The sequence below is a fragment of the Scyliorhinus canicula genome, chromosome 16 (genome assembly GCF_902713615.1).
Source record: "Scyliorhinus canicula chromosome 16, sScyCan1.1, whole genome shotgun sequence".
NCBI lineage: Eukaryota > Metazoa > Chordata > Chondrichthyes > Carcharhiniformes > Scyliorhinidae > Scyliorhinus > Scyliorhinus canicula.
The window spans coordinates 40,781,810-40,800,209 of NC_052161.1; the positions used below are offsets into that span (position 1 = coordinate 40,781,810).

Genomic DNA, 18,400 nt, shown 5'->3' on the forward strand with positions numbered 1-18,400 from the left:
CTGCCTTTCCCATAGACATAAGCTTGAACTCCATCTGGAACTCCTCCTCTCCTTCAAAACCCCTCCGCAGGGCCGTCGAATACCTCCGATCTACTGCCTCTCCAATCGTTCCACGTTATCCCTATATTCCCGAATCGAAATAAACTGCCTCCCAATTACTGCCTTCAGTGTCTTCCACGGCAGGGCAGCAGATACCTACTCACTTTTATTGATCTCTGCATAGGTGCATATGGCCACCCCAAATCTCTTATCGGTCAACAACCCCACATCCAGCCTCGACTGCGGGTGGCGGAAACCCTCTTTCTGCACACACAGGATGCAGTGCATGATCTAACACCGGGGGTGGTATTCTCTCACCCCGGGCCAACTGGAGAATCAACGGCATTTGCGTTGACGTAGCATCACTCTACGGGCGATTCTCAGCCCGGGATGGGCTGAGCAGCCACGCAAAAAAAGTCGAGCCACCACCACCGTTCTCACCTGCTCTTACCGGTGGGATTTCAGCATGGTTGCATCCGGGGGCGGCCTGGGGATTGGGGGGGGGGGGGGGGCGACCCCGGGGGGGCCTCCGCTGTGGCATGGCCCGCGATTGTGGCCTACCGATCGGCGGGCCAGCCTCTCAGGCTGGGGGCCTCTTTTGTTCCACGCCGGACCCTGTAGCCCTATGCCATGTTGCATTGGGGCCGACGCGGAGAAGGAAGCCATTGCACATGCGCGCGTTGTCGCCAGTACCACTGCATATACGTGCATTGGCGCCGGGGATTGTCAGCTGGAGCGGCGTAGGTCGCTCCAGTGCCGTGCTGGCTCCCTAAGGGGTCAGATTTGCTGCACCTGATGGCAGGTTGACGCCGTCTTTACAATGGCATCAACACATAGCCTCTGGATCGGAGAATCCCGCCCCAAGTCCGCCGAGTACCCCATCCCAATCACTCCCGTCAACAAGGTCGGAAGCACCCACCGACAGTCAGCAATTAAGGCAATTAAACGGCAATTGAAGGCGATATTATGCCCTCATCGCTCATGCAACACAGACAGGGGCCACTGTTTTTTTTTTTACGTTTTCCATCCAAGGGCAAGATTAAAGGGGGCGGAGTATTTGCTGTGTGAATTGTTAGGAGTTTAGCTGAGAGTTTGCTGCTGCTTTATTGCAGGAATTTAAGCCTTTTTCCTGTGGTTTCTTCTGACGATTTTGCTTTGATTTGAGAGCTGCTTTCTTTTGTTAACTCTCTCAGAGTATTTCTGTCCTCTGTAGACCAGAACTCTGAGCCAGTGATCTGCATTTCAGCAGATGGGGATTGTGTACTCTGCTGGGGGACATCCTCTGAGGAAACAGAGAGGTGCAGCGGGAGAGGAGGCCAGATCTCCACAGGAAACATCGCAAGGAGACACATGTGGGAAAAGAAACCCTGAATATGCAGGTGGCAATCTAGCTACCTCAGAATGTCAGAGGTCCAGTGTCGCAGGTGCGATTCTCCCAATAGGGAACAAAGTCTCCTTGCAAGCGCTTTTATTTATTTTTTTAAAATAAATTTAGAGTGCCCAATTCTTTTTTCCAATTCAGGTGCAATTTAGCGTGGCCAATCAACCTACTCTGCGCACCTTTAGGTTGTGAGAGTGAAACCCACGCAAACATGGGGAGAATGTACAAACTCCACACAGAGAGTGACCCAGAACCGGAATCGAACCTGGGACCTCGGCGCTGTGAGGCAGCAGTGCTAACCACTGCACCACCACGCTGCCTCTGCAAGTGCTTTTAGCCGCATTCTTCCTGGCAGTGCAAAGAAAGACATTTCTATTCAATGTAACTCGCCAGGGCACCATCCTGCCCAAAGGACATGCAGTTGAGCACCTCTGGTCCCCTGGGAGACCCCCATCTGGTCCCTGTTTGTGGGAACCAGTGCTGCACAGCCCTCGCCAGAGGAAAGAGGAGTTCAGGTGAGAGTTTGCTGCTGCTTTATTTCAGAAATTCCAGGCTTTTTCCTGTGGTTTCTTCTGAAGCGGAACGTGCCGCAGAGGGACAGGAGGCAGTGGCCCAGGATGGAGAGCGAGCCGCCCAACAGGCCGAGGAGGAGGAGCTGCCGAGGAGGCCTTTAGCACAGGGCTAAATCGCTGGCTTTAAAAGCAGACCAAGCAGGCCAGCAGCACGGTTTGATTCCCGTAACAGCCTCCCCGAATAGGCACCGGAATGTGGCGACTAGGGGCTTTTCACAGTAACTTCATTTGAAGCCTACTCGTGACAATAAGCGATTTTCATTTCATTTCATTTTATGTACCGGCACCACCTGTCATTCGAGGACTTGCCGGCCTGGCATGCCGTCGAAGACTCTAGCTGAACAGAGAGACAGTGCGACATATCTGCTAGATGATGACACACCTAGCACTGCGGTGGTATGGGGGGGACACTCTCTCCTGGTGACGCTCGCCCTGAACTTTTAAGTCAAGGGCTTCTTCCAAGCGCCGAATGGGGACTTGTCTGGAATCTGACAGACCTCTGTGGACAGGTGCATCCACACCATCATGGAGGCCCTGTATGCCCAGGCGACTCAATACATTCACTTCAATGTGGACCGAGCCCACCAGGCTGCCCGGACAGTGGGGTTCGTCAGTATCGCCGACATGCCCTGGGTCCAGGGGGTGATCGACGGGATGCATGTCTTACTACGAGCACCTGCAGATGTCAGGCCGCCACATGATAGATGTGCACCTGATATGTGACCATCATCTACGCATCATGCACACCTGCACCTGATACCCGGGCAGTGTGCACAACGCCTTCATCTTGGCACACATGACAATTCCTGACATATTCGAGACGCGTGCACCCCCCTGCTGGGTATTCGAGACCCCCGGCTGGGGGTTTGGCTCCTGGGTGGCATGTGTTATCCACTGCGGTCGTGGCTGATGACACCTATCAGGAGGCTACAGAACGACACGTAGACCTGTTACAACAATGCCCATATAGCAACAAGGAGTGTGATGGAGTGGTGCTTTACCCTCCTGAAGATGTGGTCCAGGTACCTGGCCCACTCTGGAGGGAGCCCCACTCTGATGCTTGGAGGTCGCCGGCATCATGGTGGCCTGCTGTGTCATCCACAACAGAGAGCAGCACAGGGGTGACATCTGGAGGAGGCCTCATCCAATGAGGAAAATGCAGGGGAGGAGCTGAATGGGCAGGGCATGGGGCCCAAGGCAGCACAGGAGGCTGCACGATGTGTGCGCCAGGACCAAAGAGCACAAGGCGCTCTGATAGCCTCCAGGTTCACCGACTCGGTGGGTCACGGTGAGGGCACTACACTGCATCCTATGCCCACACTCCCCTCACTCCTCCCCCTCCCCGTCTGTAACTCCCTCCGTGATACATACCTGCCGCACTATGGGATGAGAGCCCTGTGTTGGCAAGACCAGTGGGTCTGGTCCATGGGATGGAGGATGATGATGACCCGTTCTGCAATGAGCTCTGGTGCTCCACATTGTATGCCAACATCTGACTTTTGCTCAAGGTAGCACTTTCCACTGTTCACATGGGTGATCGCTGCCTGCGAGCATCACCCGGTGCCATTGAATCCATGGAGTGGCGGTGATGGAGACGGTTGATTCGGAAACCCTGTGTCTGCATGGGTTTCCTCCGGGTGCTCAGGTTTCCTCCCACAGTCCAAAGATGTGCAGGTTAGGTGGATTAGTATCCAAAAAAATGTTAGGTGGAGTAGGTTGGGTGGGGTTGCGGGGATAGGGTGGTGGTGTGGGCTTGGGTAGGGCGCTCTTTCCAGATTCGATGGGGTGAATGGCCTCCTTCTACACTGTAAATTCTATGATAAACTACTACCTTTGATCAGGTGTGTTAAGTGGCATTTTTCCCACATTTAATCATTATTTATATGATCTGCTAGATTCTGTTTTCCAAATTTTTTATGCATATTTTATACTTTACTGCCAACATCTAATGAGTAATTAATTAAGAGCAATTATTTTTCTTCCTCATATATTCTTCTGCATTGTAGCTGATAAATATGTGAATTATGGCAGTCCTTTCGTGCTGAAGGAAGACACACCTAAACTTTTTAAAATATTCTTTTGTAGCAGATGAAGTTAAAAACAGGACATATTTAAAATAAAAATTTTCACCCAAACAAATCAAGTGACTTGAACAGTTAGTTATTACTTAAAAAATAGATGTGCTCCAGATTTTGGCTGATACTGTGCTTAGTTCAATTCCTGAAGCAGTGTGAAGGAGTAGAGCTGATTTATTCCATTGCTTGCTCCTTTGAGGCTACCTTGAAAACTCAAACCCAGTGGGATATACTCCGCTTTATCTCCTGATTGAAAGAGTTGAAGGAACAATCAACTCTGTGCATCAGAAGAAAATAATGCAACTGCAGCATAAGGTTAAAAATAAAGTTAGAAGCTAAAGTAAGAATCCTTGATTCTGCAGAAGCACAAAAAAACACCCTTGAATTCGGTCAAGTACAGGTTTCCATAGCATTGACAGTGCATTTTATGGGTGGTATGAGGAGAATCTTAGTGTTGAACCAGTCTCAACCTTTATTTAATGATCGCATGCGTAATTTCATTGTGCAGTCTGTAAGAGAATAATCTGCATCTTCAAAGACCAAAGCCAGCCAGTTTTGTGCTTAACTCTCGGTTTGCCAGTTGTTCATAATTGACACTTAATATGTTATTCTTTCCCATCTTGCTGTTGATGCTAATTATTTGCTTTATGAGAGTTAATATGTTTGATGATCTTTTTCACTAAATTGAAAATATACTATGCATTACAATGCCACAGGTAGTAGTTGTGTCAGCGACCATTTGATCCTTAAGGGGAAAAACAGCAATAGGATTATCGTGGAATTGGTCTGGCTTAGGTACGTGCCTGGTGAGGGATTTGCTTCATTCTAGGCAGCAAACATCAATGATGCAATGATGTAGTTAATGCTGATGAGTTTAAAAATGTATATATAAATATATAAAATCAAAAAATATTTTGTTATTTTTAAGTGGTCTGAACAGCCCTGTGCAGCTCACCTGAATCAGAGAGATGAATATCAAGCACAGACCCAAGGCCATCTGAAAGAACAGCTTTACCAGGAAATTATCCATTACTTTGATAAAGGGAAGGTAACATGATTTTTCAATTCTGTTTCCGTATGAGATGCCATTACAAAATAATGTATTCAATAGCAATATTCATATCACCTAGTTTATAGGTCTAACAAAGTACTGTTGAGTCCCCGGGCAAAAGCTTTTGCTAGCACCACTAAAAAAGCATTTACATAAAATTATTTGTTGCATCATACTCCTACAAATTATCCATACTGAGTAATCTGTAAATTCAAGTATGGCAGTCACTCACTTGCATGCAACAATGTTTCAGGACTTCCAAATTCTTTGGACTCACTCTTCATCATAAGCACAGCAGATAACCCTTTATCACCCTGACAGAATCTTTGTGTCAGACATGCTAGCATCTGGTCTCAGAGTTGACTTGTATTGATCCAATAGGAACTTGTCTCCATTGAAGCACTGCATCCATAAGATGAGATAGAACCTTCTCTGTGAAATAAGCCCTATTTTTTAAATATAAATTTAAAGTACCCAATTCTTTTTTTCCCAATTAAAGGGCAATTTTTCATGACCAGTCCACCTACCCTGCACATCTTTGGGTAGTGGGAGTGAGACCCACCCAGACATGGAGAGAATGTGCAAACTGCACACAAACTAGGGCCCGGGCCAGGATCAAACCCGGGTCCTCAGCGCCGTGAGGCAGCAATGCTAACCACTGCGCCACCATGCCGCCCATAAATAAGCTCCATTTGAGTTTTTGGTTCATATTTAATAGTCCCAAGGTTGCATTTGCTGCATCTGCCTTAACGATAATAGATATTCAATATGCTAGTTAAATAGTTGTTGAGCCACTTTCATATTTTGAAACCAGCAGCATTGTATGTCAGACAAAATTGGCTAGGTTTCCAACATAGGCTTCTACATCCAGTGTTGAAAGATTGCTTGCAGTGTAAAACGCGAGGGGCTTCATGTGTTAAAACTTTGGCAGTAATAATCAAAAAGTATGAGCGTTCCTAGATCTAGAAGAAGAAAGCACCGTGCCATTGTTAAAAACCTTTTGCTGCATACCATTTAAATGGAAGTACATTACTTCAGAGCAAGGTTAAGCCTATTAATTTCCAAATTAAGCACAGCTGAAAGGTTGTGTGGCCACGAATCATATCCTGCCCACTTCCGAGAGCACCTCCTGTTCCAGACAATTTTTATGATTTAGGGGCACCCTGGTGCCCAGCTCCACCTTTCTGAATATTGGCCTGCCCTGTAACATTGGCAGACAAGGTGGAATTGTGAGCCTCCCAGGTCATCAACATCTGGCTGCTAGTGGAGACTGACCATTAGAAGTCTGACCATTATATAACATCTGGGATGGAAGATATTTAACTCAAAATAATTCGTACCTTGCAGTTTTTAAACTTTACCCCATGTGTACTGTGAACTTGAAAATTTTGGAGGTTATCACAGTGTCTTGGATGCTGGAAGACTGGTGAGAGGCTGGGTGGTTCCCCATCCAACTCATTTGCCCCAGTTGGACTTCATTTTCTCCAGGTACAAGCAAAGATCCGCCCACCCACCCAGCCCCCTGAATTCCCAAAGTAATTTACAGAGATGGTGACCCAATCACCCAGATTTCCACTCTTACCCTGACTTTCGTGTTCAGGAAACTGGGCATGTGTCAAGAAAATTATGCTTTATAAGACAACATGTTAAGAATCTTTGTAACTAAAACAATTTTACTTTTTGTTGCACAAATTTATTACAAGTACCAAAGTATAATTACTGAGATAATTAATGATATCTGCTAATTGTATTATTTTCAAATTGATATTTTTACTTAAATCTGCATTCAGTAGATACGGGATTGAATTTAAAAGCTTCTTGTTCTTGGTACATTTAAAATGCTCTAGTTACATGGAGCTAAATTATGCTAATTAAATACTTGCATTCTTCCCACGCGATTTTGAACTGGATCAGACTAGTTTCTTAACTGTCTCATTTGTTCAACTGCCAGCACTGACATAATCATAATCACACAATTTTTCATTGATTGTATAATAACATTAACAATTTAATATCTTAAAAGGTCACATTTTCTATTTTTATATGCACTTTACTACAGAATCATTTTTTTGTTTTAATTTTTATGGTGCATGTGAAGATAATGGCATGCATGTTAATTGTATATTGCCTAAATTATTGACTTTACATATTTTAAATAGTAGATTAACTCCTGAACTACTGTACTGTTTTAAGAAGTTCCTTATCAACAGGATTATTGGAAAACTGATCATTGTCGGAAAAATTGCAGATTATCCCTTTTTGTGGAGAAAGTTTAGGTTATTGTAGTTGGTTAGCACTGTTGCTTCACAGTGCCAGGGACCAGGGTTCGATTCCCAGCTTGGGTCACTGTCTGTACGGAATCTGAGTTTCCTTGTCTCCGCATGGGTTTCCGATCGGGTGCTCTGATTTCCTCCCAAGTCCCGAAAGACGTGCTTGTTTGGTGAATTGGACATTCTGAATTCTCCCTCTGTGTACCCGAACAGGCGAGCAGTGTGGCATCTAGGGGATTTTCACAGTAACAGTGGTAATGTGAGACTACTTGTGACACTAATAAAAAGATTCTGAAAGATCATTAAATCAGATTGTTAATTGGATTATTTAACATACTACCTTTTCTCTCCCTCATTCCAACTGCCCCAACTTTCCCAGTTAGTCTGATATGAGTCTCTTTTCATTCCATGCTGACACTTTTCTTTGCTGCTTCCATGAAGGCTACCTGAGACTTGTACCTCCCACAGTTCAACCTGTAACATTTCTTCCTCTAGCCAGTTCATGCTCGTACTCTACTTTCATGCCTCACATTGGTCCGGCTTTTCATGGAATCAAGAAGACTCCATGGATCGTTTTAAATGCCAGGTGGGACCCAGATGCGAAAACCCCACCCCCATTTCCGACAGATCCATTCTTGGCGGCAGGAGTAAGGGAGTGGGCATTAATCACACAAACAGGGAACCCAAACTCAGCAGGGCAATTTGAATTCAGTGCAGAATTCAAATAGACCGCATTTGGGCTGTTCCAATGGTCTTATCCTGTGGGAGTCATGAGTTGATGGTTTCAATGTAAGAGATCTTGAAGTGTTATGATCGGAAGTTTTTTTAAATTCCCTCTTTAAATATGTAAAAGGAAACTGGCTGTAGCTATCAATGAGAGTTTTTCAAAAATCCCTTTGTTGGACTGCTTTGATTGACAGGCCATCTGGTTAGAAAGGAAATACCAACTGGTCATGCAGTTTCAATGAGGTTCTTGGTTGACATTTCCCGAGGGCTATCATTATGTCACCATGAATGGTTTTTTTTGAGTTTCAAAAGCTACAATTATCTCAGCAATGGGTTCTGAGTTCAATGTTTAATTGATAGTTTGAAGAGGCTATTAAAGGGTTAGCGTTACTTAATGTGAGGCCTGAATGGAACTTTGTTTTTTAAGAGATTAACTATTTGAAGCAATTTAAGCGCTTTGAATGGATTTTATGAATGTAGTTTTGTTCGCGATCAACTGTGAATGAGTGAGACCTGTTTTAAATTGTTAGGAATACTTTTTTTTCACTTCCATGTTGATCCTGAAGTCTACCCATGATGGATACTGGGTGGCTATGGAGGTGGTTTGAGGGGTCATGGGGTGTGCGTAGAAAAATGAGTTGGCATGGTGGTGGCATGGTTCATGAGGGACCGTGGGATTTGTCTGAGAGACATGGGTTTTCATGTAGGTGACATGAGGGTGTAAGGGGTCTTGAGAGTTAAGAGATATGAGGGAGGAGGCTGACAGCCTTAATAGCTTATGAAACAACTTGGATAAAGTCATAGAGAACCTAGGCAGGCCCTCTAGGATCTGCTTCCAAGGTCAGTGGACCTGACTGTATCCTGGCACAGCTCCGTGTAGGGAAAATTGGGTCGAAGGGGGCTCATTAAACAGAGACAGGACTGCTGAGTCAGAGAGTTTCCCAATTCAAGCTGTCCACCTCAGTTGCAAAATATGGCCCATAGTTCAGATTGGCATTATTCTTGCTCTGCTCTCCAGTTCTTGGTGATTCTTTTAATAGATTCAGACCTTATCGTCAGTTCCAACATCTTCTAACCGCATTTCCCAGGTTAGAATTCTGCTCTACATTGTTAATGGAAATTGGTGAGTTCCTCACCATAGCATGCGGTAGTACTCAATCTTATTGTTTGAAACGGCGAATATTTATTTTGGGCTGGTGTAGAGGACATGGAATTTTCGCATTCTGTAATAAAAAAAAGATTTTTCATTGGTCTTCTTCATCAGTTTATAGTTTGTTTTTGAAAAATTAGTTCCATGAAGCAGCTTGCCCCTCTTCATGACCCTCCAGCAAGAATGAGTTGTCAAAAACAATCAGTAGCAAAACCGTTACTATTTTGCTGAACTTGGTAAATATCCTGTTTATTTAAATATGCCATGTATCGCGATGGCATAGCCTATGTGTACAGAAACCTAATAGTCATGCGGAAGCTAAAGAAAAAGTTGGCCAGCAAGTTTAATCAAAAAAGTTAAATTGTTCACATTTATATTCTTCTTTACATAATAATTTGTCAGTCCTTTTAATAATAATAATAATCGCTTATTGTCACAAGTAGGCTTCAATGAAGTTACTGTGAAAAGCCCCTAATCGCCACATTCCGGTGCCTGTTCGGGGAGGCTGGTACGGGATTTGAACCCGTGCTGCTGGCCTTGTTCTGTATTACAAGTCAGCTGTTTAGCCCACTGTGCTAAACCAGCCCTGGTGTGAGGTGTGAGGCCCCTCGTGTAAACAACATGGCATTGAGTATATATATATATATATATTCCTTTAAAATCTTTAAAGAAAATTAAAAAACCCATATCCTCTTGGCATTCACTGGACTAGAAGAACCTCTTTTCCAGGGACTACAGAGCTCACATAGGTCCAAAATAGCAGGCAAGAAGTGTGAGCACATTTCCACTTTGAAATACACAACCTGCTATATTGGGTGAGGGCAAACGAGAGGTGTCCATTTTCCATTGTTGAAACAGGCATTAGACTTTTCGATATGCAAGCAAAGGGCCTTTCTCCGACATTTCATTTTCTTGTGGAAGCCAGTGCATTTGCAGGCTGAACTCAGGTAAACCAGCCTAATGGAAGCTTGAAACAGAGTGAAATAACCTACCTGATTGTGGTGCCATAAGGAACAAGAATGCTCCTCTTAACTTCACATTAAAGGACCCCCTGATTTACACCATTCCCAACCACTCCACCTCATGATGTCCAACTCCTGATCTTACCCTGTGGCCCTGATCTTCAAATCCACATTCCTAATTTGCCAGTACCCCGTGATATAATCTCCAACCTTTCAATCCCACCCTGCCCTGAGTCATTTTGTTTTAGTAAAATTTATGAAATCCAGGATATTTAATTCCGGGCAGGGTGAAAGGCAACCAAGTTCATCCACGTATACACTAATTCCAGAAATTAATAAGGCTTTTTGTCATTCAGAGTTATAATGACTGTACATCTCTTAAAGCACGTGCAATCTGAATCTTTGCTTGCAAAAAAGATTGTTGAAGTGGAACTTACTAACCTTAACACAACAGCTAAGTGCATAGAGATTAGTATACAATATTGAGTAATGAGAAAACATTAAGCACTTCTGCTTTGTGTGCTGTTTTCTCTCTATCAGATGTGGGAGGAGGCAATTTCTTTAGGCAAAGAACTTGCAGAACAATATGAAAATGAGCTGTTTGATTATGAACAACTCAGTCGATTGCTGGTAAGACATTAAATGGCAGATCATACAACATACTTCACAATTAATTTTTCTTGTGTGTGCTGTTAATCATTCAAACTGATTTGTGAATCACCTTTGCAGCAAAAACAAGCCCAATTCTACGAGAATATTGTCAGAGTGATACGAGCAAAACCAGATTATTTTGCTGTTGGATATTACGGTCAAGGCTTTCCTTCATTTATTCGGGTAAGAGTTAGTTCACTTTTTATTTTTGAGATTGGTGTGGAGAACCTTTAAGCAACATTAGCAGCAGAAAAGCTTCAATTCATTTGTTTAATATACTAGTACACATTTCACAGAGGTGCTAGCTGTTTCTTTTGTTTAAAATCAGAAATATTCCCAGATAGTGGAAAGAGTATTGGTGGGATGGAAATGTATTGTATTATGGATAACTGACTCCAGCATTATACTATAAACCTCAAGATAATTATGACACAGATGAATGTTGCAGCAATCATAGTTTTGTAATGATCTTGCGGTATAACCATCTATGAAAAGGATGGACAGGAATCAAACCATATTGAAAATTTATGCATTCCCTAATATGGATTTTTCTCTTTCCCTGCCCCTGTCAAACTTGCTGCGTTGATGTAATAGGCACACTGACCTCTGATTCTACTGCATCATCAATAATACCGTGACAGATTTATAAGAATGTCTTTTTGTTAGTGTCAACATATATTCAACTTAAATATTAACTTTGTTATTATTTCCATTTGCCAGGAATACTCTTGGTCTACTGTTTATTGAGTTGCTCAGTGCTTTTATGGATTCACAACACGTGAAGCAGACTAGACCAACAGAGTGTTGAGACATTTAATTCCTTTTTTAAAGTTATTAAAAAGAAGTATAGGTACTCAAAACGCATACAAACGTAGGGGCATGTATGCATTTGTATTTACTGAAGGGGAGGTCAGTAGTATTTATCTCAGCTCTGATTTTTGTATCTGAATTTATACATCTTTGAGAGCCACAGACTTCAACAGTGTATTTACTCTTTCAATCTTCCATTCCGAATTTGTTTTCACTTAAATAAAACACACTGTTAGATCATTTAAAACTCACTATCTCACTAGTGCTGGCAATTTCTTGGATAATATTTTTGAAAACTTTGTACAAGACCAAGCAAAGAATAATTTTCAATAACCTGGTAAGTTGTCACAGAATTTTATAACTAAAATTCTTATATATTAAAGATATGATTTTCAATTGATGGCGGGTTCCTGAGTTGGCACAGGGCAGGTGTCAGGAGGCTGGGGGACCTGTTAATAGACGGGAAGTTTGCGAGCCTGGGTGAGCTGGAAGGGAAGTTCAGGCTCCCGCCAGGGAACACCTTTAGGTACATGCAAGTAAGGGCGTTTGTCAGGTGGCAGCGTTCCCCCTGCTGCCGCCGCGTGGGGTCCAGGACAGGGTGCTCTCGGGGATATGGGTTGGAGAGGGGAGGATCTCGGAAGTGTACCAGGTGATGCAGGAGGTAGACGAGGCCTCGGTGGAGGAGCTGAAAGATAAATGGGAGGAGGAGATGGGTGAGGAGATTGAGGAGGGGACGTGGGCGAATGCCCTAGAAAGGGTGAACTCCTCTTCGTGTGCGAGGCTTAGCCTCATACAGTTTAAGGTACTGCATAGGGCTCATATGACCGGGACAAGGATGAGCTGGTTTTTTGGGACCGAGGACATGTGTATTAGGTGCTCAGGGAGCCCAGCAAACCATGTCCACATTTTCTGGGCATGCCCAGCGCTGGGAGAATTTTGGAAGGGTGTAGCAAGGACGGTATCGAGGGTGGTAGGATCCAGGGTCAATCCAGGCTGGGGACTCGCAATATTTGGGGTTGCAGTGGAGCCGGGAGTGCAGGAGGCAAAAGAGGCCGGTGTTCTGGCCTTTGCGTCCCTAGTAGCCCGGCGGAGGATTCTTCTTCAGTGGAAGGATGCGAGGCCCCCAAGCGTGGAGGCCTGGGTCAACGATATGGCGGGGTTTATTAAATTGGAGAGGGTGAAATTTGCCCTAAGGGGGTCAATGCAGGCGTTTTTCAGGAGATGGCAACCATTCCTAGATCTCCTGGCAGAACGGTAAAAACAAAATGTCAGCAGCAGCAGCAACCCGGGTGGGGAGTTGTCTCTTTGTTTTTGTTTTGGGTTGAATATCTGTTTTTTGCCAATGACGGGCGTTAATTTATTGTTTCTTTTTTGTATTTACGGGGGGGGGGGGGGGTTCTGTTTTTTTTTGTTCTTAGAATTTTCTGTTATTTTCTTTTTGTGAAAATGTGAAAATTTTAATAAAAATTATTTAAAACAAAAAAAAAGATAAGATTTTCAAGTGTATTGTAATTTTCTTTTATTGAGGATATATACCCTCCATTGAATGGTTGCCACTCTTGGTTTCCATATTGTTTTGCATGTTTCTCACCTGCTTTCGGATAATCATTTCTTTGGCCAGTAGGAGATGCATAGAGGATCTGTGGATTGAGAACTCTATCTATTCTACCCCTGTTAAACTTGTTTGCATTCACATCAGAACAATTGTTTGAGAAAATTAAATTCTATCGCTCAGTGTTACAACTATCAGTTTTAACTTTGCTATTCTAAAAGCATATCACTGTGGATGCTGAAAATCTGAAATCAAAACAGAAAATGCTGAATCTTTTTTCTTAATTTAGAGTACCCAATTACTTTTTTTCCAATTAAGGGGCAAATTAGTGTGGTCAATCCACCTAACCTGCACATCTTTGGGTTGTGGGGGTGAAACCCACGCAGACATAGGGAGAATGTGCAAACTCCACACAGACAGTAACCCAGGGCCGGGATCGAAACCGGGTCCTCAGCGCCATAGGCAGCAGTGCTAACCACTGTGCTGCCCTTGAAAATCCTATAGGTCTGGCAACATCTGTGGGATGAGAATCAGAGTCATCATTTCAGGTCATGACCTCTTATCTGGATTGGGAAAAGTTAGAACTAGGGAGAAGTAGGAGAGGGTGGAAAAATGCAGGAAGGTCTGTGATGGGGCAGAAGATGGAAGACATTAACTAGAAAAGTTGGCTCAGCCAAAAGTAGTAGAAAAGAAACAAAAGATGGGTCTAGAAGCAATGTGAATGGCAGGAGAATAAACAGCTGTCATGCAAAAACAAGGAAAATAGGATTGGGCCAATACATGGAAAGAAAAGTAAGAAAATGAATGAGTGAGGGCAGAGGATACAGAGATTACAGTCTGAAATTGTTGAACTCTATTTTGAGTCCAGATGGCTGTAAAGTGCCGAGTTGAAAGATGAGGCTCCTTGAGCTTTTGTTGAGCTTCATTGGAACATGCAGGATTCTGTGGCAAAGATGTGCAAGGTGGAGAATTAAAATAGCTGGCCATTGGAAGCTTGGATCATGCTTGCAGACTGAATGCATGATTTTGGCAAAGCAGTGACCAAGTAGAGCAGTATTGTCACGTCCAATAAAGGACTTTTTAAAAATTCGTTCTCACGATGTGGACAACACTGGCTAGTCCAATGTTTAATGTCCTTCCTTAATTGCCATTACAAAGGTGAAAGTGAGCCTGCTTCTTGAACCACTGCTGTCCATGTGATGTAGGTACACCCACAGTGCCACTAGAAAAGGAGTTCCAGGACTCTGATTCAGCAACACTGAAGGCACAGCAATACAGTTCCAATTCAGGATGGGGAGCAACTTGGAGGAGAACTTGCGGTGTGGTGTTCCTATTCATCTGGTGCCCTTAGGAGTCATAGCTTTGGAAGAGCTGTTGAATAATCCTTAGTGATATGTTGCAGTGCATTTTGTAGACGGTACGCACTGCTGTCACTGTGCATCAGTGATACCGGTAGTGAATGTTTATTTTAGGCAGATACCATGGTCAGCGCAGGCTTGGAGGGCCAAAGGGTCTGTTCCTGTGCTATATTGTTCTTTTGTTCTTTGTTTTGTTCTAGATGTTGTCGAGCTGCTTCAGTGTCATTGGGGCTGCATTTATCTGAGCAAGTGAAGATTATTCCATCTCACTCCTGACTTGAACTTTGTAGATGGTGGGCAGGCTTTGGGGCGTCAAGACGTGAGTTCTCCCCACTGAATTTGCAGCCTCTGACCTGCTCTTGTAGCCACGGTATATATTTGGTTGGTCCAGTTCAGTTTCTGGTCAATAGTAGTCCCCCACGATGTTGATAGTGGGAGATTCAGCAATGGCAATACCAGTGAATGTCATGGGAAGTGGTTAGATTCTCTCTGGTTGGTGATGGTCATTGCCTGGTACTCGTGTGATGCAAATTTTATTTGCACTGCTGATTTAGCTCACTAGGGGCTGATTTAGCTCACTGGGCTAAATCGCTGGCTTTTAAAGCAGGCCAGCAGCACGGTTCGATTCCCGTATCAGCCTCCCCGGACAGGCGCCGGAATGTGGTGACTAGGGGCTTTTCACAGTAACTTCATTGAAGCCTACTCGTGACAATAAGCGATTTTCATTTCATTTTTTTTTCATCCTAGCCTGAATGTTGCCCAGGTTGTTGCTGCATCTAACATGGACTTATTTAGTATCTGAGAAGTTGTAAATGGAGCTGAATATTGTGCAATCATTAGCAACATTCACGCATCTGACTTTATGATGGGGAGGATCATTGATGAAACACCTGAAGATGATTGGGGCTAGGACACTAGCCTGAGGAAGTCCGACAGTGATGTCCTAGGACTGAGGTGATTTATGTGCAACCATCTTCCAGTGTGCCTAGTATGACTCCACCCAGTGGAGAGAACCCTCTCCCCACCACTCTATTGACTCCAGTTTTGCTCTCAGATTCCTGAGTATTTGCTGCTTGGACAGCACTACCTTTTGAAAAAATATTTTTATTAAACATTTTTTCAATAGAACAAAACAATACAACCATATAATAAAGAATACAATCAACAATCAATGCAAGCAATCGCCCTCTTTATAAACTAAAACAAAACCCCCTTAACAACTGACGGTGACTAACTCCTTGAAAAAAGAAATGAATGGCTGCCATCTCAGGTCTACCCTTCTATTGACCCCTAATGTTGTACTTAACCTTCTCGAAATGAAAAGATCCATGATGTTACTCAACCAAGTCGTGGCACTGGGTGGGGTAGGAGAGCTCCACCCAAAGAGAACTGGCCTCCGGACGATCAATAAGGCGCAGGTAAAGATATCCGCCTTCTCACCTGTCTGCAACGCCGACAAGTCCGAGACCCCGAAAGTGGCAATTAGCAGACATAGCTCCAGTTCGACATTCAGAATTGCCAACATGGTGCTAAAGAAGGAAACCCAAAAGCTTAACAATTTGGGACACGAGCAGAACATTCGGCTCTGAGAACACTGCTCACATCTGTCATCTACCTACGAAAAACATTCATTCATCCTCGGCTTGGTCAGATGAGACCTGTGCAGCACCTTGAACTGGTTCACATTAAGCTGAGTACAGGAGGATGTGCAGTTGACCCGACAAAGAGCCTCACTCGGCACCTCTTCATCCAGAATGTGACATAGTTCACCCTCCCATTTTAACTTCACCTCATCTCCCGGAGCCAATTCCATTGACATGCTCTGACCATAAATACCCGAGATACCCTCCCCCAACAGATCCAGCTAAAGATAAAATTCTCTTCAACAGGGAGGACAGTGGTGTCGGGGGACAAAAAGGGGACAGACTTCTGCAAATAATAACAGATCTGGAAGAATCTTGACAAATTGGTTGCAGGGAGTTGACATTTTTCCTAAGCTTCTCAAAACGGATAAATCTTCCCTCCACAAACAAGTCCCCAGATTTTTCCAGACCCTTCCCCTCCAATGTCCTGAATGTTGAGTCCAAGCTCGCCGACAAGAGCTCAATTTAAAGTACTGTCTGAACTGCCTCCAGTAACGGGAAAGGCCAACCCATCAGAAATGTGGTCAAGGACGAAGCCTCCCCCAGGGGTTCCAATCTGTAGAGATCCCTATTAAAAAAATTTTAAACTACATTAACTTTAGACGTGGTGGAGACCAAACTACCGCCCAAATCCTTTATTTACACAATCTCCCAGGAAGTAAAAGGTGACTGGCCTTCTCCCCGATTTCATAAAATGCCTCCTTGAGTGCCACAACTGTCTTACCGCCTTGACTGTTGATAATAAATCAAACTGCACATCTCGATTTTTCCTACTCGCAAGTAACTGCGGGGTAGTTGCAAATGAGTACCAGTGGTCCACCTTAGGATGGAGTCCACCAACCTCTGCTGGTTCATCCTCGCAGTTCTTCCCCTCCTAATGACCACCTTAAGGACATCCCACAGAAGGTGAGATAGTCTCTCTTTTATTGAAGTTTATATACTCCTCAATAGCAGAGGATATATGCTTGCGAAACCTTTATCTGCCAACAGCGCCATATCCAACCTCAGTGGTGGGCATTGGGAGGGACCTGACTCTCGAGCCAAATCCACAAAATGTGGTGCATGGTCCGAAATTGCAATCGCCGAATATTCTGCCTTCTTCACCCAGGGAAAGGAAGACCTTCCCATCATAAAAAAAATGAATAATTGGGTACTCTAAATTCTTTTTTTAAACGGTCAATCCAAGGGTAGACCTGGTGGACATGGGCGGGGGGGGGGGGGGGAAGAAAAATCTTTATCCCCCGGGTGTAAAAAAATGACAGAGATCTGCCCCCCCATTTGTTCCATAATAACCAAAAATGCTCTTGCCATCCCAGAAGGAACCAATGATATGATCCTGAATCAATTCATCCTCGTGTCCAGAACACAGTTTAGGTCCCCCCCAGGATTAGTTGACGTAAGTCCAAGTCAGGAATGGAGGTCTACAACTTATTAATTCTGCGTATAGTTGTTAACCAGGACCACAAAGGTGTCAACCAAGAACCCACTAACAATCAATTAGGATCCAACACAATTCCAGCAGCCGAAAATGTAACCCTTTTGATCAAAATTTCCGCCTCCCCGGGCCCTACCATTGAAACCCGAGTGAAAAACTTACACACCAGGTCTGATCCCTGACCCACAAATGGGTCTCCTGAAGAAACAAGCAAATGCAATAAAACAGGCAACAAGTTATATTTATATACCACTTTTGACGTCGGAAAACATTGCAAGGTGCTTCACAGGAGCATTATAACACAAAATTGTCATTAAGCCAAATAAAGAGATTTTAGAAAGGGTGATTAAATGCTTGGTCTAAGGAGAACCTTAAAGATTTGAAGAGGCAGTGAAACAGGAAGGGAATTCCAGAGCTTTGGGCCTAGCGGTTTGAAGACATGACTGACAGTGTTGGGGACATGGGCAGGTACGCAAGTCCAGAGTTGGAAGAGTTAAGATCTCAGAGGTTGTAGGATTGATTGATGTTAGGAAGATAGAAATAGGCATTACCATTTTTAAAATTGAGACATCGGTGGACCAGAAACCAGTGACAAACATCAAGCACAAGGGATTGGTTCCAATGGATAATAATAACCTTTATAATAATCTTTATTGTCACAAGTAGGCTTACATTAACACTGCAATGAAGTTACTGTGAAAATTCCCCAGTCGCCACATACCGGC

General features: G+C 43.9%; 1 protein-coding gene across 1 annotated transcript in view; it reads left to right on the forward strand.

Moving 5' to 3' along the window:
* The window catches only part of dock1 (dedicator of cytokinesis 1), a 763,650-nt gene that overhangs the window by 634,174 nt on the left and 111,076 nt on the right, over positions 1 to 18,400 (forward strand). Inside the window, 3 exon segments of the mRNA XM_038821673.1 lie at positions 4,996 to 5,115; positions 10,767 to 10,856; positions 10,956 to 11,060. Coding sequence (XP_038677601.1) covers positions 4,996 to 5,115; positions 10,767 to 10,856; positions 10,956 to 11,060 — 315 coding nt within the window.